Genomic DNA, 27,468 nt, shown 5'->3' on the forward strand with positions numbered 1-27,468 from the left:
TGGTATTTTATGTATACTATTGTAGTATTTATTAATTTTTTTATTATTTTAGTTTAACTTTTAATAATTTTGTCTTTTTTAAAATGTTCTTGGTGGGTATATGACTTTATTTTATCAGTTTTAGGATTTTATATTTCTATATAGCTTTTTATAAAAAAAATAGGGTTTTTATATTTTATCTTTTATTTATTTATTTAGATTTTTTATGTTTCTATATAGCTTTATTTTATTTTTGTTTTAGTACTTCAACTTAATTTTATTTCAGTTAGAGTTGACAAACCATTTCTAATCTTGGTTCCATTTTTAGTTTTTCATCTAATAATTATGTTAATTATGTTTATGTTTAATTAGTTTTATTTTATTTCAGCTTAATTTCAATTACCGAAAATAATTTTTTAATAGTTTTAGTTAAGTTAGCAGCAGCAACAACAACGCCGGTGGCCAGCAACCAGTTTGGGCTTTGTTTGGCTACCATGGCATCATCTACCCGCTAAAATATTCATGAAATATCTTATGAATATTTAAAAGCCTTAATTTTACTACAGGAAAGAACATATGTTAACAAGATAATAAAAACTTTCTTATTTAAATATTATCTTCAGATTAGTCTCTCGAGTGTGATTTTGTAACTGGAAAGTTACATAGACACGCGACGCGTCCATGGCAACAAACTTTTATTAGCTGCTCTATTTGGAGTTGGAGCTCGTGCACAGTAGCGAGCGTTTACGCGCATTCTAGCATGGATAACGGCAGAAAGTGTGATGTTTTCGCGCGTTTGCGTCTTTTCTGCGGTTATTCGTGTGTAAATAGTGTCCTGCGAGTTTAGACCTATTTTTTTACAGTCTATGGTTTAGAAAGACTCAATATGTCAGTGTCTGTCAAGTGTAGCCCGTCTCCTCCGGATGGAGCAAAACCAGAGAGTCGCAGGACGAAGAGATCGACCAACGTTACTGCTGTCAATAACAGTGAGGAAACTATCATCTATGATCAATAATTACAGAATCCATTTTACATAATCTTTGTTTGACTAATATTTATTTGTTTGTGTGCTTATTTATTTTAATGCCACATTGCTACATCATCAACTTTAATCTTAAAGGGAAAGTTCACCCATATAATTTAGGTCATCATTTACTCACCTTCAAGTTGTTCCAAACCTGTAACGTTATGAGTTTCTGTCTTCTGATGAACACAAAAGAAGATATTTTAAAGAATGTAGGCAACCAGACATTTGACAGTAGCCATTAACTTCTATAGTATTTTTTTCCTAATATAGAAGTCAATGGGTGCCGTCAACTTTCTGGTTACCAACACTTTTTTTTTTAATAGCCTATTATAAATGTATTCATGTAATTTCACCAAATTAGTTTTATTTTTATTTTTATAATCCTAATATTCATTTAGGACATGTGACACATCACAAACCTTTTATGTTATTCTTATTTACTTATGTTATTCATGTGTCTAGTAGCCACAAAGCTTCCTCAGGAGAGGGAGAGGACACCTATAAAAGACGAAAGCAGCCTGCAAGTGCATGACGATTTAATCCCAGACGAGCTCCTTGCAACTTTAACATCCACCACATGTACTCAAGACAGACTCGGACCCCTCAGATTAAGCAAAACTCCTAAGGACTTCAAGGTTTGTGGCACTTAAGTATCTTTCACCGTGTTTTTGCCAAGTGAGATCAACATTGACATAGGAACAACATTACTATCTGCAAATGTAGTCCTAATCCTATCCCTTCACCTAAACCTAACCCTATCCATTAATTATCCCTAAAATCAGAGGGAAATGAGAGGTGAATAATACGGACGTAGAAGCACTTAACCCTAAACTTGACATAAAATGTAATCGTGTCCCTCAATCTGATTGGTTGATTGGAATGTTGTTCCAGGATCGAGAAAGACGTTGATCTAGGATCATGTTGTACTTGGAAAAATAGCGTTCGCCAAAATTGTTTCTAGTAATTGAATCAGCTCTTTTGACCTCTTTCACCAGGTATGTTTCATGAACCGCCCTGATGCAGTGTGGCACCATCCCACTAGACGCAAGAAATACCAATACTTTCTCAACCAGCCAACCTCTCTGACTGGAGCTGGAAGGTTTGAGTGAATCATTACACATAACACATACATTTATCCATAATACACTGAAGACATTTTCTAGCTCACTGTGTTTGTCTGAATCGGAACAGAGACATATCCTTTCTCTGTGATGCTCTGGTGGATCAGAGGGACCGAGTGTCTCTCCCACAAATGGCTGAAAGAAGCTCTGCTCAGTTTCAAGGAGATCACAATGCAAGTGACAGGAAATTAAACTGAATTTGATGCACAGTGTCTTTGTATATGTTGTAATTTCATGTTGTTGTTTTTGGGTTGAAGGACTTGAGTTCACTGGAAACTTTAATCCCAGAAGAATATCACATCATAAAAAACAAAGGCCTTAAGGGACTGCAGTGCTATGAAGAGTAAGTGAGTCTGCTTTGGTCAGTGACAACATCTCCCTTTTTGTACTACAGCTAAATGTTTGCTTCATTTTTATTTTTTATTTTAGCAAATTCACAGTTCTCCTAGAAGATGAGAAGAAGGAGCTAAGAGTCTTTCCATCATTGTAAGTTGCTCTAACATATTTATTTAAGATTCATTAATTTATTTAAAAATTATCAATATTTTGAAAACAAAAACTAGGAAGACATGTCATATGCATGTCTAATTTTTCTATATTTATTTGAAATTATTGATATCAATATTTATAACATTTTCTAAACAACCACTAGGAAACCAAGCGGTCGTCTTGAGGTGATTCAGTTAATGAAGGTGATGGACAACATGTTGGAAAAAGCAGGTGTCAATCAAGAGTTTCAAGAGCTAACGGAACTCTCGCAGGTTAGTTTTTTTAATGGTTTTTAAAAGGCTCATGACATGAGAAATTGAATTTGCCATTAAAACATCCTTCAGGTTTTATAGCTCCTTATTACAAAAAAAGCATTTAAAGGCGCGTTTTGATATTGCGGAATCTGTGACACCACACAGGCAAATACATTTCCATATGCCCGCCACCAGAGCAAGAATCGACGAATAGTTACAGATCGACGAATAGTTACAGATCAACGCACCATAGGCCCCGCCCACTGGCATTCAGTCGCTTAACGGCTGACATTTGCCTACACTTGATGTGAGAGTCACTTCAGAAGTAAATATAACCCATTACAATCACTGACGCTGTCTACACTGGATACAGTATATGTGCGTTCAGTTTCTGACATACTCCATTCACTTGAGTCTGCAGACAACTGGACAAATGGAAGAGTGAATGAACGTTAGCTTTGGCAGTTTAAATAGCTAGTTTGTGTGTCTGTACAGACTTTAGAGGTTCCCAGCGTTGGAAACAAGCAGATGGTTGACTTTATTGTTGTCTCGAATCGCATTGAAGGATTATATGTTTGTTCAGAGCATTTGGTTTTGTAAACGAGGCGCAGTGTAATGGAGAGTTCGCAAAGAAACTTTTGTTAAAAGATGAAGCAGCCATCTGGATTGGATCTTACAGCAGCTGGATCACAAACTGTAAATGATTTCATAATGCTTTGTCTGTTCAGATTGAAAATTTACTGGAGCTGGTTCGAATTGAGCAGAACATCTACAACATAGTATTCCACGAGCTAATCCGCCAGGTCAGCGTTGAATGTGCAGAGAGGGGTCAGCTCCTCGCCAAGCTCAGGTCTGTTTTACTTCTTTTTTTTTCCTTCTCTGTGTTTTCATTAGAGAGTGACTTCACTTCCTCTTCCACTTGTCTAGGCAGAGGTATGTGTCTCTACTGGACCGTATCCCACGGCAGGTGAAGGGTCTGCACACAGAAACCTTAGCGCAGAAGGCTCTAGATCGCCGGCTCACTGAAGACATCATTCACTTCAAAAGCTCCATTGCAAAGCTTAATATGTAACGTTTAACACAACTTAAAAATTGACCATTGAGTGTGATTTAAAAAAAACATTTTTTACTTTATGTATATTTAATCTCTAAAAGGGACCTGGGTTCTTTGAAACAACATGATGAGAGTGTGTCCAAAGAGGCAGAGGAAACCAAAGAGCAGCTTGCTAAAGCCCTGGAGGAGTCACAACGCAATGCAAAGTGCGTGAATGAATCATTAAAACAGTTTATTAGTGTGAACGGGGTGTTTACTACAGATTCACATTGATTTATTGAAACTTTATATCTGTCTGGTTGAAATAACATTCATTCTGCAGTATTGTGGCAGAGTACCATGAGCTTTATGAGTTGCAGAGGAGGAGACTTGAAGGACAGATGTCCCAGCTATATGATGAAAGAGACCTCTGGAGAAAAGCCACCTACAGTCTTGCAGTCAAGGTGATCTTTCTAATATTTTATTATAGAATTTATAATATTTGAGTCTAAATGTCTCACATTTTTCTTTCAGATAGTAAAGATAAATAAACTTCATCTGGTCAGACGGCTAAATATTAGTGAGCAGACCTGGGCCAAGACTGCAGATCGTTTCACTGGTTTCCTAACAACGAAGGTACACTTACAATACCTCTTACCTCAGTCTGTCAAGACTATAACATGTAGACTAATGGTTATATCCATGTTATTTTTATTCACAGGACTCGGAGGATGTGTCCCATATCATGGAATTGACTGACCGATGGAAAGATAAACTGACCAACTTCATGAAGAATCTCAGAAAGGCTGAAAGCAACCAACGCGAGTCCATCAAATCTGTCAGTGCTAATTTTGTTGAGTGGCAGAAATTTTATGAAGACAAATCAAGGTCAGTGAAAAAAATGTTGCTTTTTTTTCTTTGTATTTGTGTGATTTTTATTGGCTCTCTTATGGTTCGTTAGGAACCCTAATATGAAAGTTGACAAGCTGTCTGAAGACCTGAAGCAATGGTCAAAGGTTAGCAATCATTTTTTATTTATTTCTCAATTATCTTTGTAAAACTGTTTAACTTTAAATATAAAAATGATAGCTATCTATGTTCCAACTAATAGGTGTTGATGCAGCAGTGTGAGCGTTATGGAGGGGAGGACCTAGTGTCTGGTCAGGAAACACTTGAAAAGTTAACTAGCCTACAAGAGTCCTGGGTTGAGGTTTGCCTCCAGCTCTTTAGGAGACACCCTGGTCTAGATGGAGCATCACCTAAAGGCCAGGAGGCCATGAGGGAGCTGGCAAAGACCATCACTGAGCTCCAGAATCAACTGGGAATCCGTATCAATGGAGAAAGTGGTGAGAACCAAGGCCTTTGGTTCTTGACATAGTCTTTTTTTTCTCCAATGGATATCAATGTCTGCTTTTGGTTGTTAATGCAGGTATTCACGCAACGCTAATGTTGCTTATTGAAACTATGGAGTTCTGGTCGAGAAGGTTAAAGGCCTTGAGTGGACTTCCAGAGGACCAGTCTTTGGGTGATTTGCTTATGTTGGAAGAAGCTCTTGGCAACATGATGAATATGTCTGAGGAGGCTCTTCTGCTAGTGGACAGCACACAGTTAGAACGTGACAGGGCTAAAAAGAAACCCCACACCAAGTAAGAGAGATGCAAGGGACAAACATTATAGCTATCTTGACAAACATAGTACTGTCTAAATTAGCGGCTACTTTCTATGGCAGCATTGTTACTGAAATGGAGCCTCATAAGCGACTGATTTGGAACAATCTACATGGACAAACTTGGACACAAGACTTGATTCATGTTTCTGGTTGAACCATGTCCAATTTCCCTGTATATGTCTGTGACAGGATCGAATTGGATGATGTCTTCAAGACAATGAAGGAATTCCTGTTCTCTCAAGAAAACTTTTTCCACTGTGAAAATATGAGGCTTTGTGATGAGGTACAGCACAGACCTGTGTAACCTTTCTTTCATTCCCTAAGTCAGGGCTGTATATACCTGTTCCTGGAAGTCACCTTCCTGCAGAGTTCAACTGACCTGGGCTGCGTTTCCCAACAGCATCGTAAGCTTAAATCGATTGTAGAATAATTGCCACCAATGGTTAGGGGTGGGAATTGGCAAAAATGTGACGATTCGATAGTATTGCGATATTTGGGCCATAATTCAATATTATTGCGATTCTCAATATATTGCAATACAGCAAGTATTGCGATTCAATTCTGCGATATTGCGATTCATGTCCCCCATATAATCCAAAGACATTACAAAAAATTAGGAAATTAACACCGCTCAACTCACTTTAAATGTCACATTTAATTCTGTAAACATTATCTTCTACACATTAACTGAAGTGCAAAAACTTAGGAGGGTAGAGCAAAAACTTGAAAAGTGGTTCTTGAACATTCAGGACACAGGACCTTATTACAGGACAGGACATAATTATTCTCTGAATTGGAGACCTCTCACATGAATGGTAAGCTCTAGGCTTGCTACAATAGTCTGTGTTACACGTTGTTCAGTCCCAACACTGGTTTCATCACTTCCCCACCGTGGCACCGCAACAAAAACAAACAAAAAAAGTTTAAAGCGCTAAAAATGTTTAACGCAATTACGCAGTATCCTTAATACCTTAGTATTATTAAATCCTGCCTGTATTACACACACACACACACACACACGACCCACAGAAAAGACGCGCGTCAGTATCGAGTTCTCTTTCAGGCTTGAACAAACCATAACACACAAATCATCCCAAAATGTCTGTTTTGTCGAGTGTTCTCATAAGAGCAATCTTAAATGATTTAAATAAAGTCTTAAATGAACGTAGAGATTTGTGAGAAAATGGGACGCGTGTCAGATCGCGTCTCTGTCCCACATTGCACAGCATTAATGAATGTAGGCTAGTGTACGCTCAACGCCTGTCCAAATACGCTTACTCGTTTTCATTCACTCCTTCAAGTGAGTGAACCGTATTAGTGGACAAACTTAGGGAATAGGCCTAACTTAGTGAATGAGTGTTTAGGGGGCGATTTCAACAAATGTTCTCAAGCAGTGAAAAATAGTTCCCAGCACATAACTTAAAATTATTTAGATACAATAGAGTAACATAAAGCAGACATAATAGAGTAACATAACCTGAGAATAATCATAAAACCGAAATTTACCCACACTTTCGATTTGAAAGAAGACGGAGCGTCGTGTACAACCGTAATATTGAAGCCATTTTCATTTGAATTTGCTGTTGAATGTACGACAACAAAGCACCGCAACAAGCGTCACCTTGTGGATGTAATACGCAAATGTAAATGATCAGAGTAAACTCTGAGAAAACCAGAAAGTAAAACAGATAATTTTATAATTAAATATCGCAATACTTTGCGCTCCTGTATCGATATAATTGCGTGCGCAAAATATCGCGATACTGAACAGAATCGATTTTTTCCCCCACCACTACCAATGGTCTCTACGATCAACTTAGACATACAATGCTTTTGGGAAACGCTGCCCTGGGCTTGACAAGACAAGCATCATCACTCATGGCTTAGAGCTGGACAGCTGCGTCTCCAAAAGGCATTGTAAGCCAATGGTCTCTATGATCTACTTATGCTTTTGGGAAATGCAGCCCTGGACATTTAGAGTAATCCTGAAGACCTTGATTAGCTGGTTCAGGTTTGTTATCTAGGACTAGAGTGAAACTCTGCAGTAAAGTGGACTTCCAGGAGCAGGACTGGACGCCCTAAGCTATGAGTAATGATCTCATCTTGTGTTGGCAGGTAGCTTCACTTCACACAAAGCTGATTCGCTGGATGGTGGACCTTCTGCTACTAATGGTGCCAGTCCATTCAGATGACCAGGAATCGTATCTTCCAACGCCCGAATTGAACGTCATTGTGGACGTGTCTGTTGAGAAGCTAGAGGAGGATGCTAGGAACCTCTCTGGAAAGCTTGACTACTTTTCTAAGTATATCACAAGGTAACCTCACTAAACTCAACATCTTGAGAGGATACGCCTTAGTAAGTTATGGTTAAGCTGAATTTCATTACACAACTTGTCGTGCAGCTCTTGTCAGGCTGTTGTGGAGGAGGTGATCCGGAAGAACACAACTGACACAGAGAATGAGTTGTATCAGCTAGCCAAACTTCAGGTGCTTAGCAATTAAGATCTCTTTCTTGATTGGCAATAGTGATTGACATCCTGCCCGAAATGCCACTGTGTCTTGTGCACTGGTTTTTATTTTATTTTTTCAGAAAGAGTGTGGTGAGTGGGTGGAGACCTGCCGGATACTGCTGTCAGATGTGAAGGGAAACATGGTAGAACTGCAGTTGTCTGGAAAAACGGTAACACAGCCTGTGAGTGACATCCGTATGGACTCTGTGGTAGAATACAGCTATGCTAAGTAGTAAAAAATGTGAATAACTTCCTTGTACATCTTCTTAGGTAGAGAAACAACCAGAGGAACCTACCGAAGAAGATGAAGAAGAAGAAGAGGAACCAGCCATGAAAGATTCCATTGGGCCTTATTCTTTCCAAAGAGCTGATGAATATGTAACTAACACTTTTTCATATAAGCTGTTTGCTTGCTAGCCTTAAGGTGATGATACACAGGGCAACTTTTTGAGCAATGTTGCTGGGCAATCTTGGCGAGCGATTATTGCTTGGGCACTTTCCCATTGAAAATGGGCAATACATTTCTATCTGGATAATTTAGATCGGTCATGGGCCCTGTGTCTCATCTGGTTGCCCGTTGACGACAACATTGCCTAAAAAGTTGCCCTGTGTATCATAACCTTTATAGTTAGCTTGGTCCAATGGATTAGCACTAAAAAATACTATTAAATGCCACCAAATCACCTCCACAGGGGGATGAAACAGCCAGCAGACATGACAAAGATGGCTCAGTCATCAAGCTAGTTGGTTATGATGGCAATATCACTGAGAAGAACTTAGGAGAGTACACCGTCCAACTTAGAGGGGTAAGTATTTCATATCTTCTCCATGTGACCAGCTTCCCATCTACAGAGTGTAAAGCATTAATCATCAAAATCTTAATCTTTTCTAGACTGAAGAACTTGTGCTGTCTCCTCACACTGAAAATGCCCAGGCTGCCTTCAATGCATTAGAAACAGTGAGAACTCTTCAGCAAGAGCTACTGTAAGTATTAGCATTGTGAACTTAAATTTCTCTTTAATGAGATCCCATTCTACATTTGCTATATTTTCCAGAGAGGTAGAAACAAGGGCTATAAGTGCGGAGGAACAAGCATTAAAGGCAGAGGAAGACCTACAGGCAGCTCTGGACAAGATACAAGATCTGGAGAGGCAGTTACAGGCTCGTCCAAGTGTTGAGACCAAGTGTAAGTGTGTCAGGGGCTAACATTACACTTCAGATTCTGAACAAGACGGGTAAAGGTGCAGTCACATTACATATGTTGTGGGCACAAAGGTCCATTGTCTTTTGTCAAAAGTGTAACAGAATATGAAGCACTGCTCACACAGAAGAACATTTCAAATCAAACAGCTTTCTGTTGGCCAACGTGGCAAATTTGTGTGACCTGTTGTAAAATGTGTGTGGGGAAATCTTTCGGCCAAAATTCCCAAAATGGTAGATTCCTATAGAAATTTGGATTTTGCCTCTGAAAATTTGCAAAACAGCTGTAATTATGACCGAACCTTAATTTGTGTTGGGAGATCTTTTTAGTCTTATTCTTAGGCCTTAAATTGGATTTGAAGTAGTTTCTTGCAATTTTAACCCTCTGGTTTATTTTTTATTTTTTCTACTTAATTGGAATAGTATGAAACTAAGTAAAGGTTTTGGCACTTGCTGTGTGAACACAAAAAAATAGTCACACTTGTATTGTTTGTGGTCAAAAATGGCTGCATTGGAAATGAATGGGAGATTCATTTCATCTATTGGAAATGTTTGGTTCTGCAACCAAAATCTTTTACTGAAAGGTCATTTTTTAAGATATCAACCTCAAATTTGGAACACCGCTTGTTTAGATTTATGGCTTTGATTTTTTTTCAGAGTTGTAGAGTAAAACGTGTTTTGGAAAATATATATTGCATTTTCTTAACAATAAATGTAAAATTATAGTTATAACTTTTTTCAAGTGCACTTTTTTAAACTTTCACTTCAGCAATAATCTGCCAATGTGTCTTTGAAAAAAAAAGATGCCAAATTTAAATCTGTGCTCCAAATTCAAGATTTATGACCGTTTAAGTTAATTTAATTTTCAGGTCCATTCTCAAAAAGTGAATAAATGAATTATAACTACTGCATAAATATAATTTAGTACAATAAAATCAAGTGAAAATATGAAATTAAAAACATTATCAAACTAAAATATAGTACAATCATTTCATTGAAATGCGAACAGTACCAGAGGGTAAACAACATTTTACCCCTGAAAAGGATGTTAAAAATAACAATTGCCATGTTGAAGCCATATGTATTTTAATGTTGTATCCACACCACTAGGTGTCAGTATATAGTTTTAGTTGGTCAAATAAGTAAACAAAACCAATAAAATTTCTTGGTTATTAATTTAAATGGTATATATATGATATGAACTGACCTATTTCTATTTTCTGACTATTTTCAGTGAGCAAGAAGAAGGTTCCAGCAGCACCCAAGACCCCCAGCACCCCTGTCACAACTTCTGAAGCTCAGAAGACAAGAAGTCAGAAATCTGAAGCCAGCTCGAAAATGTCCAGAGACTAAATGCGAATAAAAACCGTAATAGAGCTCATGTGGGGCAAAGTAATAAAGTATTTAATAGACACATCTGTATTTAAAGTGTCCTTGTATTGCAGATATCATTAATGATTAAGATTACATTTAACAGTGTTATTAAATTATAGTGTTTTTTAAAGATAAGCTTTAAGTGAGTACCAATATATTATTCTTTCCTACGTAAAATTAGTAGAATGAAGCTGCTCACGCCTTCACATGTAAACACTGACAAAGACGTTGTCTTTACATCATGGGTGAGTCTTTGGTAGCGTCTTCAGAGCCGTCAGCTGCGGTCAGGCTTTGATTGGCAGGTCGGGTCAAACTGGCGAGGTCAATGGATTGGGTCAGCATATCAGGAGGTATGTTGAGGACCACAGCGGGCTGCTCCGAGCGCAGATTGTGGAGGAGCTGCAGGAGTCGAAGGTGCACGACCAGCGGAGAACCAGAGAGAGACTCCACCGAGGCCTTCAAAGCTTCACAAGCTGCCTTTTCTCCCTCCGCCGCGATCACCTGATACAGCGAAGCGCAGTGGTTATAGAGCTGGGTTGGTAACTAAAGGGTTGTAGGTTTGAATCCCATTTTGCACCGTTGGCCTTACTTTGACTTGCGCATGACGTCTCGCTTCGGCCTCCACAGCGAAGTTGTGTTGAAGCGCTGGTGGAAGACTGATTTCTTCTCTGCAACAGGGGACATATGTTATGAGTAACTTCATGGAACGTCCTTTGGAGTTGAATCTGTTGTTTACATTATGTACTTACATTTCCGCTCTTTCCACTTTGATTCCCCACCTGCAGGTTACCGAATCTAAAGTGACCTGTCCGACAAATGACAACTTTGTTAAAACTAATTTCAAGCCCTCATGAGATGTCATATCTGTTGAAGTACCTGAACCTCCTGGGACATCCGTTTCCTCTCCAGCAAAATATCAGTGAAGGCATGATGTGCCAGTATCTCTCTAACGGAGACCTGGGTCAGAGCCTGCAGCACATCTGGGACACCAGCGAGGGATGAAAAACACACGGACACATTCTCGATACGATAGTAACACACCGCACTCACTTCGGTACACACCAGATCTTTGGTCACCACCTGAGGATGTAAGGACAATCAAATCATATGGTGTTTATTCTTTTTCAGGCTTGTAATTTTCTTTGCGGATGATAAAATTGTATCTTTACATATATTCATTTAGCAGATGCTTTTATCCTAAACGACTCAAGGTACATATATACATTGTATCAGTTGTTTTCTCTGAAATCGAACCCATGACCTTGGTGTTGCTAGCACCATACAGTTTGAGCTACACGAAAACCCAGTCTAGAGACTAACGTGTGACCAACTGCCTCCCTCATGTTTACTTACATGCGTCAGTGGGATGGTATTTGTCGTTGTCAGCTTTTTAGAGTGCACTTCATTTGATGACTCCGAGGTCGTCTCAGAAAATACAACGCAAACTTACACATGCAGAAAATATGGAGGCTTTTTTTGTTACGTTACCGTGTGAGGAGGGATCTTAAGTATTTTCAGACGAACGTCCACTATATGGCACACATCCAAAAATGGGAGATAAAACATCAGCCCTGCAGCAAAATTAAACACGCAAAAATATTAAATCATTAAAAATAATGTTTAAATGATTTCTTATTTATATTAACATTAAAATAATGATACAATTAATGTAATACAATTATTAATATTAACACTGAAATATTGTTTACATAACTTTTTTTTCAATTACAGAAGTTATTTACTTAATAATTTTAAGGCAACAGGTTTCCTCACTTGCAAGTTGTTATATATATATATATATATATATATATATATATATATATATAGTGATCAGTTGGTTTATATATATATATATATATATATATATATATATAAAGATATATATATATAAATTGATCAGTTGATTTAACTTTTAAAAAGTATATGCATTTATATATACACACACACATATATATGATATATTTACAAATTCTTATGTTAGATTTAAATAATAAATTCTTCACATAAAAACTGCAAATATACTATATGTAAAAGTGTTGATATGTAAATGAGACCGTACCAGGGCCCCTGGGTCTCTTCTGCAATAAATGCCCCAACCGAAATACCACAGCTCTCTCATGTTCTCTCACAATCTACAAATAAACAATTTCATGTATAATAACGGTTATAAATTATAGTTATTGGAAATTAAAAGAGTTATCAAATATATCTTGATTTGTAATATATAGTCTCAAAAACTGAAAGCATACCTTCACACAGAACCAGATTAAAACGGGAAAGAAGAAGATCACCACAGACAGGACCAAAACGATGAGAAGCTGCTCACAAACTCCAAGGTATCTCTTCTTCAAGCCTTTCGAGAAAAATACATGATGAGTGACAGAAGAACTCGGGTTCTCCATCTTTTTTAGATGTTTTCTTGTCTAAGCTTACCTTCTCCAGACCCCTCAGTCTCCAATAACCCCAACAACTCCTCTCGATCTTCTTTAATTCGCTCCCTTACACTGTCTACATTTACAACAGTGCTGCTGGAGATCATCTGAGGCTCACCACTTTCCTCTTCTTCAGTCACTTCTGGTTTTTCTTTTCTTTTGTGGGGCTCTTGGAGCTTGACGGATTTAGGTGCTTTGGTTTTTCTCTCTTTAGGAGAAGGTGACGGCTCCCTCTTTGTCCGTCCGGATCTTGAAGAATGAGATGTTTCTGCTCTTTTCTCCATCTCTGCGGTGTTCAGTGAGAGGAGCATCTGGTGTCTGCTCAGCTCCTGTGTTCTGAAGGGGAGGATCTCTGTAGGCCTGTGAAGGTTCATGATGATGGGGGAGTGTTTGAGCTCTTCTAATGAATGTTTCACAATGGTGGCCTCCTACACAGTTTTGTTAGATGCACTAAATGTAAAATAACGTGCAACAAAAAGCCAAATTTTTATGCTCTCTGAGTGTCCTCTAAATGTTTATTTATGATAATGATGAACATTTTGAGTTATTTTTAAGATTTAGATTGAACATTGGCTATCTGTCTATCCATCTGTCTATCTATCCATCTATGTATGTCTGTCTGAAAATAAACATATATTTGATAAAACAAGACAATACGTTTATAATTGTTCAAATAAAAATCGATCTATCTTTTATAAAAAATTTTTTTTATAAAACTCTAGGCTATTTAGTTTACAACCTAATAGAAAAGCTATACAGATCATTAGTTGATATTGTCTTTTTAAGATCTTTACAGTTTTGCTTAAAAGCTTTGGCTCATTTTTCGAAACAGTCTTAAAATTCTCTAAACTATAAGCTCAATTGTCACAACTGTTTGCTGAAACATCAGAACTCTATTTCATGTCTGCAAAACGTAGTGACTCACCAAAAAAATTAATTCAAGCTTCAAAACCTAGTTATTGTGTCAGTAAGTTGGCACCAAAATAAAAGTTGTTTTTGTCATCGTGTGAGCCACAGATGGGTTTTTTTTTTTACCATGGAAATATTTATTTACATATAATAAAATAATATATAAAATAAAATAAATAATAAAAATAATTTGTTGACACTAACTACTTTCTATACTATCACATTGAGCATTTTAAATAGATTCAGACAGTAGGTGAAATTGACTGGGAAAAGTCAATACTGTAATACACAAAAAGAAATTGAACATTGGTATTTATAGTACATTTATTTTTGCAGAAACGTGTTACATGTAAACTGAAGATTCTCAGTTGATTGTTCATTTTTACACACTCTGTTATGTCTTTCTCTATTCATACAGTATATCTTCTTAGTTGCATATCTTCCTATTGCTCTTCCATGACAATAATTTTTAGTTTACATGTACATTTTGTAGTAAAAAATGTACTGTAAAAATACAAATGTGTTGATAAGTTGGTTGATTGGTAAGATTGTGATTCCTTTTGCATTACAACTGCAGGCCATTTGCCAGTTCAGCAGACATTTCAAACATTCCATGTCATAATATTTATGGAACATAACATGTCTGACAGATTTTGATCACTGAATGGAGCATTTTGCATGTGATTGCTCACACGATGAAAGAATTCGACAATTTCACTGAGAATTAACTTTTCAGTTTTGATCAACAAGTCATTGTGCAAATTGTAGACAACTGTACTTACTATTTTGCACACGTGCCAACAATTTGCTTAAATCAATGAGAAATTCAAAACTGATATGAACAAGAAACAGTTCAGAGATCTGAACTTGTTGTTTTGAGGGGAAAAAAAGTCTCATTTGAGAATTGAGCCAAAGCGAATGAGGAAAAATGTAATATCAAGGTCATGTGTTTGTGTATATAAACAAATTAAACAACAAGCAACTAAAACAATAAATCTCTAATTCTGTCATGAAACTAGAAGGCACAGGCGGACTGGTCCTTAACGCAGCTGATGATATTTACAACGTTAACTACTTGGCACAAGCTGATTGGTTCATGCCGCATCTGCAGCCAATGAGCTTGCTGCTCAACATTTAAATGGCTGGTTACCATACACTATAGCAGTTTGCAGCCTGCTTTCAGAGTTCATCTAAAACCCTCCACCTCCCCAGCTCCACCTGTATAGATCTGCTATGGGTAATTGATAAATGCTATTTGTGCAGCAGTAGTAGTATATCTTACATTCTCACAGCAGCGTATTGGCATATGTATTGGCAGTAGCAAGTTCCCATACTTGCTCTGCAGCAGCATTCGCAATGTTCACTCCCTGACGTAATTACCGTAGTCCCCAGATGACAACACGTGACGTTCTATTCGATCTGCATCCTCAAACTGGGAATGACACTATTAACGCCTATATCAATCTGCAGCTGTTATGTGCATCATGCATGGTACAAGTAGGATCTCTCAAGTGGATGCTTTTTACAAGTTGAAACCTTGAAATTATGGTAATTTTCAACATGGTGTGAATTGCACCTTATGTCTGACCTCTTTTTTTTTTTTTTTTTGCAAAATAGGCCTACTTCAGTTTATATTTATATATAAATTTGCTATCATTAAATATGTAAAAAGACTTTTTGAATAAAATAAATAAACATTACATAGATGTACATGTTTTTAGCACTTGGTCCCCGTAGTTTCTGTAGCACATGTTGTATATTTTTTATTTATTTTAAGAGAAATGGAAAACTACACTATCTGGTAAAAAAAAAAAAAAAAAATTAATGTGAAATAAAGAAAAAGTAGGCTATAGGCTACAACAGAAACACTGAAGCTATGTGTAAACTCGGAATGTGCGGTCTCAGCAGCACGAGCAGCTTGACTGAATGCTGATAAAGCACGTGTCTCTCTACATCTGCCAACAGGGACGCTAATGAAATACACTTTCACCTGCACTCTTAAAAATTCATCTCGGATTATATTTCTGACATAGGCTACGCTTCGCTTCATTGACGTCATTGCGCTACACCTGTGTGATACAAAATTCGATCTTTTAGGAAACGCGGCCTGTCGCGTGATCCGCACCGAACGAGAAAACGTGTTTATCTTGCACAAAAAGGTAATCACTTGTCCAGATACCAGAATAATAGACATATTAAGTATATAAATGTCTATGCTTTTAAAAGCCGTTGCGTTAAAGCAATGTTGTCAATAGGCTAAAATAACAATGAACAGTGTTGTTGTTTTTTTGTCTGTTATTTTTTTCGCAGTTGGTTAAGTCGTGTGTTGACATGAACTAATATTTACTTTAAAACGGTTATGTTTCTGTCAGCTGTTAGTAAGTTGATTCTGTTTTTAGCCGTTAGAATGACCCAAGATCAGCTCCTCGCGGGTTTGAAGAAGGACGTCCGGTCTCTCTTGATCTCAGCTAAGCGTGGCTTGACCCCTGAGCAGCTCAAGAGAGACTATCAGACCATGCTGGGCTTCCCCATTCCCCTCAGGTTACTGGGATTCAGAAATGTTTTGGATATGGTCAAGGAAATGCCGGATGTTGTGCACTTGGAGTACCACTTTGATGGCAACATCATTTTAAAAGGTGATTTCAGTATGTCATCCCTTTTGTTAGCTGGTTAATCATTTTTTATGGCCTAGAGAATGTCTATACTGTGTATTTTAATGCTAAAACTTCTTGAAGAAGACACCATTTGTATGATTGGGGGTTGTATGGATTAGTTATATTAATTTTGCATTATTTTTGAAGTGTCAACTTTAAAGAACCCATCCACTTGCATTATATGAATTTACAGAGATGGATTATTTTTCTAATAACCTTAGTTTGTGTTCCCCAGATGAAATATTTATATATGTCTTTTTTGTTTTGTTTTTCCCCTTGCTGTACTAAGGACATACTGAACTGTCTCTTCAAAACTGAGGTCATTTTCGTGGACTGTAGTTAAAAGTTTTTTCCATTTGCAGCTATTGGAGACGAGAGCACTAAAGGCATCGAAGAGCTAGTGTCCAAGCAACGGGACCACAAACCCAAAGTCAACAATCGGAGGGGAAATCTGGGGAACTTCCACACCTCTTTCCCACGGCATCAGCCCGTTATTCTCCCTCGGCGTGGCCCAGCAAAGCCCGCCCTGCCTGCTCAACTGCGCAGCCAACTAAAACAATTACTATCTCATGGGCCGATCAGATTATCGGAGCTGGAATGCAGGTATACGGCACAGTTCGGAAAGCCGCTCAAGATCACTCAATACGGCTTCTACTCCATTTCCGAGATGCTGGCGGCTGCCACGGATTTCATAATCATGCGGCAGAGTCGCACTGGTTCGCAACTACTTCTGAAAAGCTCCGTAATGCCACTAAAACAGACTGAAAATCGGATGCAGAGTATGTCCAAGAAGTGTATGTTTATGATATTGGAATCTATCGAAAGCCTAATTTGATGATCTTTTGCATGATGATTGCTCTTGATTTTATTTTGCAGTGACAACTCCTTTGGTGATAAAACAGAAGCTGGCGGGATTCAGTCCTAAAGCAACTTCACCACCAAAAAGGGACCAGCAAAGTTCACCATTGTCCCCTGCTGTTCCTAAACCAGAGCTTGTGAAGAAAGAGCCCTCTTTTGAAGAAACCATTTTTAAGGTTTGGATATTGTCTAAGCGCTTGTATGAAATAAGTGCGCTATAATTGTGCTATAAATAAATCAATACTGTCGGGGTAAATCTTCTTCCAGCTTGAGGAGGAGCTCAGACAGCAGATTCTCGAGAAGGGCACCGCTGGCACCGTCAGCCGTGAGCTGAAAGATAAGCTACGGAAGGTCAGACATAACTGCTTAAAAACTCTTGTCTTGTATTCTCACCTTGACTTATGAGATATGGATCTTATTTCAGGTTGTTGCTGAAAATGGCAGTGGGATCTCCATTCATAATCTACCCGCAGAATACAAGGTATTATCACAAAGCCTGTCTAGAACATATGAGTTAATATCTGAAGAAGAAATTGTATTTTGCATGCAGAAAATGAAGCCTATTTTTTGGGGGGCATTAACATTTTATGTTTTTTCTTTTGTATGAGATATAATATGTGATCAGCCAGAAGTTTTTGCAAAATAAACCATGACATGATGGCCAGAATCTTGTATCACTCTGTGAAAACTACAAAATCTTATCCTCAGCTATATTTTTGAGTTTCTAGATGGCACTATTTTAACTTGTGGTCTGTGTTTTGCTGTTAGCGAATGTATGGTGAGGAGTTGCCGGTGAGCCAGTGTGGCTTTCTGAGCGTGACTGAGATGGTTGGTGCTTTAAGTGATACATTTTCCATACAAAGAGGTGCTGACGAGAGTGAAAACCACTGGATGGTCGTGGAGTTCAAACCAAATGACACACAACCCAGTAAATCTGGTACTCCCCTTTCTTATTTGTGTCATATGGATTGGAACAAAAGAAACGAGTGCTTAAGATTCATTGATCACCTTTAATGAGACTTGGATTGTGATGTATTCCTTTTGCAAGAAATATCACCGGGTCACGGCACCACTTCCATTCCGACGGACGAATCACAGAATCCTTCCAGCAAGGCCTATTACTTGAGCTATGCAGACTCTGCCTGGGAGCGCGAAGAGACGGAGCAATCCACAGACCCTCAAGAGTCTGACGCTGAGCTCCGAGTCACCAATAAAACCATCCATCAGGTTAAGAGCCATTAGTGTTAATCCATTATCTTTCCTTCCCAGATTAATCATCCCCTACTGTAAACTTTCAGAGTTGCACTTTTGTAATGTCGATATTTAATTTAAATACATAAAATTGGTGTTAATGCTGTCAATCAATTAATTGCATCTAACATAAAAGTTTGTAAATGTATATACTTATATATGCATGAAGACTTCAGATGCAAAAACCTCTGACATTTTGGGTTCAGAAATTTCACTTTAATGGCAATGAAAAGGTTATTTAGTTAGTTATTGAAATGCCTTATTTTCAAAAATGTCACTGATAAGTGTAAAATTAAAAACATAAAATTGCTAATTTAAAAGAAAAATGTCAGATGGATTTACAGGTTTTTGCATCTGAAGTATATGTATTTACAAACTTTTATGTTAGATGCGATTTGTCGATTTGACCGCACTACTAACTCCATAGTATGCATGAATACTTTATTTATTCAAAATATATATTGTGACGACATATAACCTAATGTGTATATCTGGCACTATATGTTGTATTATATGCTGAGAATTATATTATAAGCCAAAACATACAATCTAATCTAATCTATATATATATAATATGAATATATATATAATATGAATGTACATTTTACATGATATTTACAGATATCTCTCTGTTTTATATATATAAACAGAAAGAGAGATATCTGTAAATATCATGTAAAATGTATATTATATTATAAACTAAGGTATATAACCTATATGTTATATAATAAATTATGACATGTATTATATAAAAAAAAATTATATACTGTATATAGATGGATATCTGTGTATATACTAAACAAAAAAACTAAAAATGTATAGATTGATCTATCTCTATATGCTAAAACAAAAAAAATCAATGTGTGTGTGTGTGGCTGTTTGTTGTAGATGGGGGATCTTTTCCCAGAGTTGATGGTGAGTCATGTATCAGCGGTTCCTCCAGACGCGGTGCGCTGTCAGAAGCTGAAGTCGCCCAATCGCAGGAGAGAGAGAGAGCTGGTGCCAGTCCTGGTGGAGCAGACAGAGTCACCCAGCCACTTCTACATCCGCTTCAGCCAAAACAAGGAGGCCAGAGCCCTGGAGAACATGATGATTGAAATGAGGTATCTCGCTGACTAATTTCATCATTATTTGGGCTGGGATTGCGTAGCGTGTCATTCCAATCATGCCCAATTCCTGTTTCCAGGAGCTGTTACTCCTACCCAGATGTGGCGGAGAGATACAGGCTGCCTGATGCCTATGTGCGGCCGGGTCAGGTGTGCTGTGTGGCCCCAAGAGACATGTGGTTCTACCGTGTTGTGATCCATGAGGTGTTCAGTGATACTGAAGTAAAGGTGTATTACGTTGATTTCGGAGACATCACAAAAGTGGAACGAAACAGCCTCAGATTTCTCAAGTAAATTGATCATTTGTTATAAATCAAATTTGTTGTAGTATAAATTAAAGTTGGACTTATGGACATATGTTTGTATCTCTGCTGCTCTGTATAATCCAAAAAACTTTCCAGAGCTTGTTACGCTGATCTCCCGGCTCAGGCGGTCCCAGCAATGTTAGCTGGAGTTCGGCCCATTACGGTAAGAAGTGTTGTTATTGTTAACTAAAAAACTATTAAAAATTGTTTTCGATAATTGAAATTAAGCTCAAATAAAATATAAATATTACTCAAAAAACTTAAAATAAAACTGAAATAAAAATAAATTAAAGCTAAAATAAAAATAAATTACAAAGTGACAAGCGCATGACAAAATTATCAAAACTTAAAGTAAAAATAAAACGAAAACTGAAAATAACCTTGGCTACAGCATCTGTTGTGTTACTTCACTGACATTCATAAATCCCCTCCCGTGGTCTCATGGGATAGTAAGGGTCCATCGTATGCGCACTTCAGAATCTCTGCAGAAGTAGTAGTTTTAGCCTATTGTTTTTCTAATACAATGTTTTCGCACATGTATAGTGTACATAGTATACTGTAGTATAGTGTATATAGTAGGGAAATATTCGACTTCGGATGCAGAGTATGAGTCTTTTTGAACGATTCATTAAAAGACCTGCCACACAAGAGTCCATTATTTTTGAATCTGAATACACTTGTTGTATGTTTGTTTTTTCATTGCAGTAGTGTTGATCCAGTCTGTATTTGAAACAACACTTTAAACAAGTTTTGGCTTTTTTTAATCTCAGAGCATTTGGACTCAGAGTGCTATCAGCTCTTTCCAGAGGATGTGTTGTGAGCGCACGCTGGTGGCCGCCATTCACAGCTACCAGAACAACTTCCTGTTGCTCTTCCTGTGCGACACCAACACGGAGGAGGATGTTTACGTTCACTCCGCCCTACAGAAAGAGGGCCACGCCCTTCCCTGCACTACCGCTTACGGATTGGTCTGGACACAAATCTTCATTTATACCCACTTACCGTAAAACCTGATTAAAATCTGATCTCCAGTGGTTGCTTGTTTCTTCTCGTTTGGCTTTTTAGGTGTCAGGGCAGTTCAATCCATTGACGTCTTACTTCGGAGATGATCAGATCAATGATGTAAAGGAGTCTCTCACACCCTCCACATGTTCTCCGGATATAGAGATCCGCTCTCAGGGAAATGGCTCTCCATGCTCCTCTCAAACGGTACCTTTAATCAAGCTTCCAGTGTCATGATACAGCACTGATGGGCTGCAAGCTCTCTGTGAATTACAGTGCCCTTCAACTGTGCCGATGGAGGGCAGGTCTGTCTGCTGAGGCTGTAAATAGAGGAATATTATGGGTCATATGGGTGCTGTTTAAGGGACGTATATCAGTTTTTACTCAAGCAGTGCGAGTTATGTTATCGGATTACTTTAAAAAAAAAAAAGTAACTAGTAAAGTATTGCATTACTTTTAAATTTACCACAAAATACCTTAGTTACTTTTTCAAATAAGTAACAAGTTATATTTGTTTTCCCATTTATTGACTGACCTCTTCTAACCCCATGTTGAGAGAAATCAGGAGTAGTGTGCGCTGTGTGTGCTGTTATGACTGTTAATTCACTTGTATTGACATTGAACATTATAATTTTATATAATCTTTCTAAGTGAAGAGAAGGAAGTGGGGGAGAAGGAACAAATGTGATGGAAGGACAGGAGGAAAATAAGCTTTCCCGCAACTTCACTCTGTGGGGTGTGGAGACAAATGGCAGTATGTGTTTGTGGTGTCCATATCCCAGGAGATCGATCGGTTTGTCTTACACCGATTGACCAGATTTAGCCATTTTAACAATATCTTCCTTGGTTGCAGAGGACAGCTTCTTCCATCTGGCTGTTTCCACACAAAATAACATCTAATAATATAGCTAATGATTGCCACACTCGATTTTCTGTTTGATTAGCATTTGTTTATTTAGAAAATCCATACAAGTTCCAAATGTGAAGCAAGCAGTTGTCACAATTTAATTAAAACAATCTATTATATTGCAGTAACTTTCTAATAAAGTTTGTGGCCAAATGACCAATCTAATTTGCGAGTCTTCATTTTGAACTCTGTTTTGTTCTTTCCAGTGTTCCAGCTCTGACAATGGAGAAACCAACTTCTCCTCCATTGATGTAGAACCAAGCCTGGACCTTCCTGCCCTCGAGTGTATAAATGTTCCTGACGTCGACACTGAGGCTCAAGTGAGTCTTATTCCACATATGTACAATAATATTTTGGATTTGTTTCTTTAAACCTCATTTCTTTCAGAGTGAGAAAGTAAATCTGTTCGAGGCCGTGCAGGGTAAAAACCCATTATTCTGCAGTCAATGGGATCAAGGGTGGACAGCAGAGGACAAAACAGATAAGACGAAACATGAACCTGACGTCAAGACAAAAGACGAATCGAAAGTAAGAACGCCATCCCGTACACAATAGGCATAATACCACAGCTTTTGAGTGTCAAATGTTTTTTGAGGTAAAATCTGCTAATGTAAGGATTCAGCCTTTCATTCCTCACAACGTTTAGCACACAGTCGTCGCTCAGAATGACATGAGGTGCTGTGCTGTGCGTCTGGAGATTTAATCTCCTGACGTATTGTCCCCTGTTCTCCTGTTGAGCCCTTTGGGAGGCAGTTGATCTTAATTGTGCGCTGATTAGATGAGAATTTTAATTAGCCTCTCCGCAGAGGTTCATCTGCTTAATCATTCAACTGAACGGTTCATTGGAAAAGGCAAGTTTCTACAAGAGACGTGCGATAGTCATTTTCAGCTATTTGCAGGATGAAATTTTAGAATCTAGCTTATAAATAAGCAGTTGCCATTTCTTTATTAAAATAAGTGCTAAAATACTTTATATTAATTGCCAATAGTCTTATTGTATTGTTGTTATTGAAAATATGTTGAAATATTTAATACTTGCTATTATAATAGTTAAAGCTGCCGTCGGCAAATTTTTTTTGATCATATTCAGTGAAATGGACACTATAATCCGACAGAACAACATAAAGTGGTTTTAGAAAAAAACCCGAGCTTCTAACTCCACCTGGAGCGTGTTATTTGTTTTGCAAAAATCCACCCATCCCGGATCATCGGGTCCAATCAGCGCAGGGGGGTGTGAGATCTGACTGTCAATCACAGGTCGTGCCCACGCCACCCTTCGCGCACGTTACAATCACATGCACACGCCTGAAGTTCGCGGAGTAAGGAAGAGTGATGGTGAAAAACATTCCAATTCCTCGGTTAACATCAAGAGCTAGGAGGTCAAAAACAACACCGGAAACGAGAACACCTGCTGAAAAGAAAGAAGTAAAGAAAGAAAGCGACCGTGCCCGTAAATAAACTAGGATCAACATCGGATCGGCATTTGAAAGGTGGAGAGATTTACGTGATATAATTGGGTTCAAGCGGGATGCAGAGCTTTCAACATTTCGTCTCGACAGGTAATTGTGCTTTATCAACCAGTTACTTTATTTATTAGTGTTATGTTAGTAATCTAAGTATGTTTGCCCAAATGTGTTGGTATAGATAGCTAACGTTAGCACTTGTTGGGCAGTTTCTTTAGCTTTGTTTGCACTGAAATCCGTGTGAACGTAACGTTAGGTGGATAAACATGTCCAGATAAGGGATAAAGTTCGGCTTTTTGGAAGAATCAATGCTACTCTATCTTTCTTACGAGAGTAAGAACAGTAGTAAAGCTACTGTTATTGTATGTGCTATCTGACTAACGATGAGGACAACGTAGAATGACCATGTCTGCCGCATATATCATACAGCAAGAATAGCGTTTCAGACAGACGATGGTGTTTATTTACGTTTAATTGGTGGGTAATCCATTTCGTAACAATCTACTCCAAAATAACAAAACAACAATAACAAAATACTCCATGGTGTTGATGAATGCTGATGAGAGGGGCGCGTTCACAGAATATCTGGTGCACAGGCACTGACGAGCACGAACTCGGTGGGAGGGTATTCGTTGATAGTGGGGGAGGGGCATGAGAGTTGTAAACATTCAAAATGTTGCCTAAGTCCACTCAATCTTCCAGACTTGCCGACTGGAGCTTTAATATTTATTGTTAAAAAAATAAATAAATTAAGATTTTGGTCACACTTTAGTTTAGGGTCCAATTCTCAAATATATTTTCCGTTTTATTCTACGACATAAAATACATCATGAGGGATCCACCGATATGAAAATTTTGGAAATAATTCTGATGTATTGGCCAAATAATCTAAATCCAAATTTTTATATAAATTTTGAGAGCCTGATTAATAAAAAAGTCTGACAATTAATACCATGTCCAAAGCGCACAATTATAATGTTCTCATTATAGGGAGGAGGAGGGGGATGGTGGTGGGAGAAACAACCCTCTCCTATATTTTGCATTTGGACTGCTGTACCCAGTTTAACTGCTAGCTGTCAATATTACATATTGCACCTTTAAATTGAGGTGGTCCTTTAAACATTTTAAAAAAATGTAATTATCTGTCTACACCATACACAACCGTTGTTGCGTCGTGCCGGAACAGCTATAAGCTGCCCACACCAGACACAATAAAGCGACTGTTGCAAATCCGTTTGTTCAAGTAGCACAAGCGTTTGAAGTACGTCAGAAATAGAACGGGGCATCAGTTTACAGTTTATTTGTCGTGTCACGTCGCACAGCATCACTGATTACAATGGGTTCTATTCTATTTGTCACGTCGTGATGCTCACGTCTGTTGTAGCCATTGTGTTATTTTAAAAGTATTCATGTTTTTTTTACATAGCCTGAGATTGTGTCTCCTCCACCTGTTCAAGAAACAGTGAGTGAACTGCAGATGTGTGTGTCTCAAGCTCAACCACAGCCCGTCTCAACCTCATGCACCAGCCCCCAGACCTCTGACCCGATCCAGATCAACTACATCTATCCAGGTAACGCACATCACTACAAAGCAAAAACAATGTATAAATATATTAGGTTAAGTAAGTGTAGTGTAAGTATATATATTATATATTACTATTTAACACATTCATTTAGTGCGGTTAATTATGGAAAACAAATGTGCTTGTGTGTATATATATATATATATATATTAGTAAAGACTATATCTTTGTTTGATTTATAGATTGTTTAGTCATATTTTTGGGATTTTGTCACATTTATTTTGGGCTATTTAATTATTTTTTTTAGAGAGGAAAATAATGGGTTAAAATTTGTTTACATTTGAAATTCCAATCTACTCTGTTTGCTTTATTGATGCAATTCTCTGCTCAGTTTTCTTAGTTTTTCCAGGTGTACCAGTCTATCCGGTCCAGCCCCCACTTTCCCAGTTCATGATGCATTTCTTAAGCAATCCAGGCCCTGTGGGACAGGGTCCACACACTCCGTTCCGGCAGCACACATCTCCGTTATCCCTGACACCAGCTGCACGCCTGTCGGCAGGAGCCAACATCCTACACTGGCGCTCCAACCCCAACCACACAGTCTGATCAGCCAGAAGCGGATTTTGGACTTTCTTTATGTTCAGTAACTTCTGTTCTTTCATTTCTTTGGCTGCAACATCCTAGAAATATATCAAATGATATAATAAAAGCAGCGGAGGATACATAAGGACAAGTCAGAGCAGATATATCTCTTGTTCGTTTTATCGTAATGCCTCTCCAGCAGCAGATCGTTCTTTATTTTTATATATTTGCATACACAATGCTAAAGTTTTGTATGTTTGCACTATGAACCAAATTGGACATTTGTTCGTTTTATTTAGGTTGCTTGTTCAGTGTTCAATTCAGAATTTTTCTTTTATCAAGAAATGTTTTATAAAGAAGAAAATGTGATAAAAAAACGAGGATACACTGAAAATTGTGTCCGTTTATTTTGCATTTAATAACATTTTAGGTGTGACGTGTCTGAACACATTTTGGAGTCATTGTATTTGTATGAGTGCAGTTTACAGGCAAATTTACAGGCTCCAACTGCTTTTCTGGGACCGTTCGCAGAAACTTAGCCGCTCCAGACCTGCGCGATACGATCTCATACATACACATGTGGAAGCTCTTCCGATGTGCTGTTCATCTTACCCTGACCGATGTTGTCTTAGTTTCACTGGATCGTTTAGAGAAACGGTCAATGTTGTATACAATCAGTGATTTCCCAACACCCCTGCTTTGTTTTACTTTACATGCCTTCAGTCAATTCCGCCCACTCTTGTAACTTGTTTTCCACCTTATGGCACATTTAGTTTGACCCAACATTCTCCGTGGGAGGATCCTTGCTCCACTGAACATGTTGAAATATTAAATTACTCAAACGGGATGTCGTGTAACCAAGTGCATCCATAACATGCCGCATAAACAGTGGCCTAGGAAAGGGTGCAGGTTAACACCACTCGGTCGGTCCTGAATCTTCCTTGTTTGGTCCAATTACTGGTAATGGCATCTCTTAACGAGCTTTCTTTGAGATGCCTGGTATCTGAACAAGACCAGCTGGAGTAGTGAAGAATATTACCTCATTTAAACAGGAGGGAAAAAATGCTGAATGTGGCAGAAACTAAATTACCATTGGACACTAAGTTAATGAAGTTTAATTGAAGAAACACTTTTCTGAGAATGGAAGCCCATTTTTGCCACATACTGTAAGAAAAAAAAAACTGTTTTGGTTAATTTTGACTTTTTGTGTCCATTTCAGCCACATTTGCCACAAGAAAATAAATTGTACAATTATGACACAGTTAAGTCACAGTTATGGCATAAAAAGTCATTTAAATTTTTTTATGTAATTAGTCAATATATTTTGACGTAATAATTGACTATCTCATAATTTGTTTCAATTTTGTCATGACTTAATTATAAAATCTTAATTGGATGTACTTAATTTCTATTTGTCATAATTGACTTTATGCTGTGATTTTAACTTTCTCATGATTACAACTTAGTATGTCATCCTTTCAACTTCTTATTTCATAGACTTAAGACATGACATACTTATGTCAAGCCAACATTCTGCCAAAATTCTGTCTTGTGATAATAGACCTCTCATAATTATCTGATATCTGTTTTTATCTGTTCTTATCTCAATTTGTGACCCTGGATCACAAAACCAGTCTTAAGTAGCACGGGTATATTTGTGGGAATAGCCAACAATACATTGTATGGGTCAAAATTATCAATTTTTCTTTTATGCCAAAAATAATTAGAATATTAAGTAAAGATCATGTTCAATGAAGATATTTTGTAAATTTCCTACCGTAAATGTATTAAACATTTATTTTTGTGAGTGAATGCAGCAC

General features: G+C 37.7%; 3 protein-coding genes across 9 annotated transcripts; 2 read left to right on the plus strand and 1 right to left on the minus strand.

The window, feature by feature from the left end:
- Positions 1 to 497: 497 nt before the first annotated feature.
- axdnd1 (axonemal dynein light chain domain containing 1) lies at positions 498 to 10,698 on the plus strand. 2 transcript variants are annotated; one of them, XM_077226335.1, is made up of 25 exons: positions 498 to 965; positions 1,469 to 1,641; positions 2,002 to 2,105; positions 2,198 to 2,300; positions 2,385 to 2,470; positions 2,557 to 2,613; positions 2,780 to 2,888; positions 3,599 to 3,720; positions 3,798 to 3,938; positions 4,026 to 4,130; positions 4,247 to 4,367; positions 4,438 to 4,539; positions 4,625 to 4,791; positions 4,865 to 4,919; positions 5,015 to 5,249; positions 5,333 to 5,549; positions 5,762 to 5,855; positions 7,688 to 7,887; positions 7,975 to 8,059; positions 8,163 to 8,264; positions 8,353 to 8,460; positions 8,775 to 8,888; positions 8,975 to 9,066; positions 9,138 to 9,268; positions 10,517 to 10,698. In XM_077226335.1, exons 1-25 carry the CDS (start codon positions 866 to 868, stop codon positions 10,633 to 10,635), a joined length of 3,042 nt encoding a protein of 1,013 aa, XP_077082450.1. In that variant the 5' UTR covers positions 498 to 865; the 3' UTR covers positions 10,636 to 10,698. The 2 variants fall into 2 exon arrangements, with proteins under 2 accessions (XP_077082450.1, XP_077082451.1); XM_077226336.1 differs by having other exon boundaries at positions 854 to 965; positions 8,163 to 8,252.
- nphs2 (NPHS2 stomatin family member, podocin) lies at positions 10,665 to 13,442 on the minus strand. Its single transcript, XM_077226344.1, has 8 exons — positions 13,090 to 13,442; positions 12,906 to 13,009; positions 12,716 to 12,788; positions 12,145 to 12,227; positions 11,533 to 11,736; positions 11,406 to 11,461; positions 11,246 to 11,324; positions 10,665 to 11,157 (listed from the first exon to the last, which is right to left on the minus strand). Exons 1-8 carry the CDS (start codon positions 13,397 to 13,399, stop codon positions 10,891 to 10,893), a joined length of 1,176 nt encoding a protein of 391 aa, XP_077082459.1. The 5' UTR covers positions 13,400 to 13,442; the 3' UTR covers positions 10,665 to 10,890.
- Positions 13,443 to 15,176: 1,734 nt separating this feature from the next.
- Positions 15,177 to 26,042, plus strand: tdrd5 (tudor domain containing 5). Of its 6 annotated transcripts, none has more exons than XM_077226341.1 (17): positions 15,177 to 15,234; positions 16,397 to 16,633; positions 17,014 to 17,430; positions 17,528 to 17,685; positions 17,777 to 17,860; positions 17,934 to 17,990; positions 18,278 to 18,446; positions 18,558 to 18,736; positions 19,649 to 19,863; positions 19,947 to 20,156; positions 20,268 to 20,334; positions 20,942 to 21,139; positions 21,237 to 21,380; positions 22,287 to 22,400; positions 22,468 to 22,608; positions 24,970 to 25,114; positions 25,476 to 26,042. In XM_077226341.1, exons 1-17 carry the CDS (start codon positions 15,231 to 15,233, stop codon positions 25,670 to 25,672), a joined length of 2,736 nt encoding a protein of 911 aa, XP_077082456.1. In that variant the 5' UTR covers positions 15,177 to 15,230; the 3' UTR covers positions 25,673 to 26,042. The 6 variants fall into 6 exon arrangements, with proteins under 6 accessions (XP_077082456.1, XP_077082452.1, XP_077082455.1 ...); XM_077226337.1 differs by having other exon boundaries at positions 17,014 to 17,445; positions 25,458 to 25,810; XM_077226340.1 differs by having other exon boundaries at positions 17,014 to 17,445; positions 25,476 to 25,810.
- Positions 26,043 to 27,468: the final 1,426 nt, after the last annotated feature.

This window comes from Siphateles boraxobius, unplaced genomic scaffold, assembly GCF_051911475.1.
Source record: "Siphateles boraxobius isolate OS27281-9 unplaced genomic scaffold, OSU_SipBor_1 13, whole genome shotgun sequence".
Classification (NCBI taxonomy): Eukaryota; Metazoa; Chordata; class Actinopteri; order Cypriniformes; family Leuciscidae; genus Siphateles; species Siphateles boraxobius.

Coding starts and splice junctions, on each gene's coding strand:
- axdnd1 (XM_077226335.1), top strand. CDS start 866: ATGTCAGTGTCTGTCAAGTGTAGCCCGTCTCCTCCGGATGGAGCAAAA. Junction 5,250..5,332: donor CCGTATCAATGGAGAAAGTG/GTGAGAACCAAG, acceptor TTGTTAATGCAG/GTATTCACGCAACGCTAATG. Junction 5,550..5,761: donor AAAAAGAAACCCCACACCAA/GTAAGAGAGATG, acceptor TGTCTGTGACAG/GATCGAATTGGATGATGTCT.
- nphs2 (XM_077226344.1), bottom strand. CDS start 13,399: ATGCTCCTCTCACTGAACACCGCAGAGATGGAGAAAAGAGCAGAAACA. Junction 11,737..12,144: donor TTAAGATCCCTCCTCACACG/GTAACGTAACAA, acceptor TTACATCCTCAG/GTGGTGACCAAAGATCTGGT. Junction 11,158..11,245: donor GACGTCATGCGCAAGTCAAA/GTAAGGCCAACG, acceptor TCGCTGTATCAG/GTGATCGCGGCGGAGGGAGA.
- tdrd5 (XM_077226337.1), top strand. Junction 17,446..17,527: donor GCAGAGTATGTCCAAGAAGT/GTATGTTTATGA, acceptor TTTATTTTGCAG/TGACAACTCCTTTGGTGATA. Junction 21,140..21,236: donor GCACTACCGCTTACGGATTG/GTCTGGACACAA, acceptor TTGGCTTTTTAG/GTGTCAGGGCAGTTCAATCC.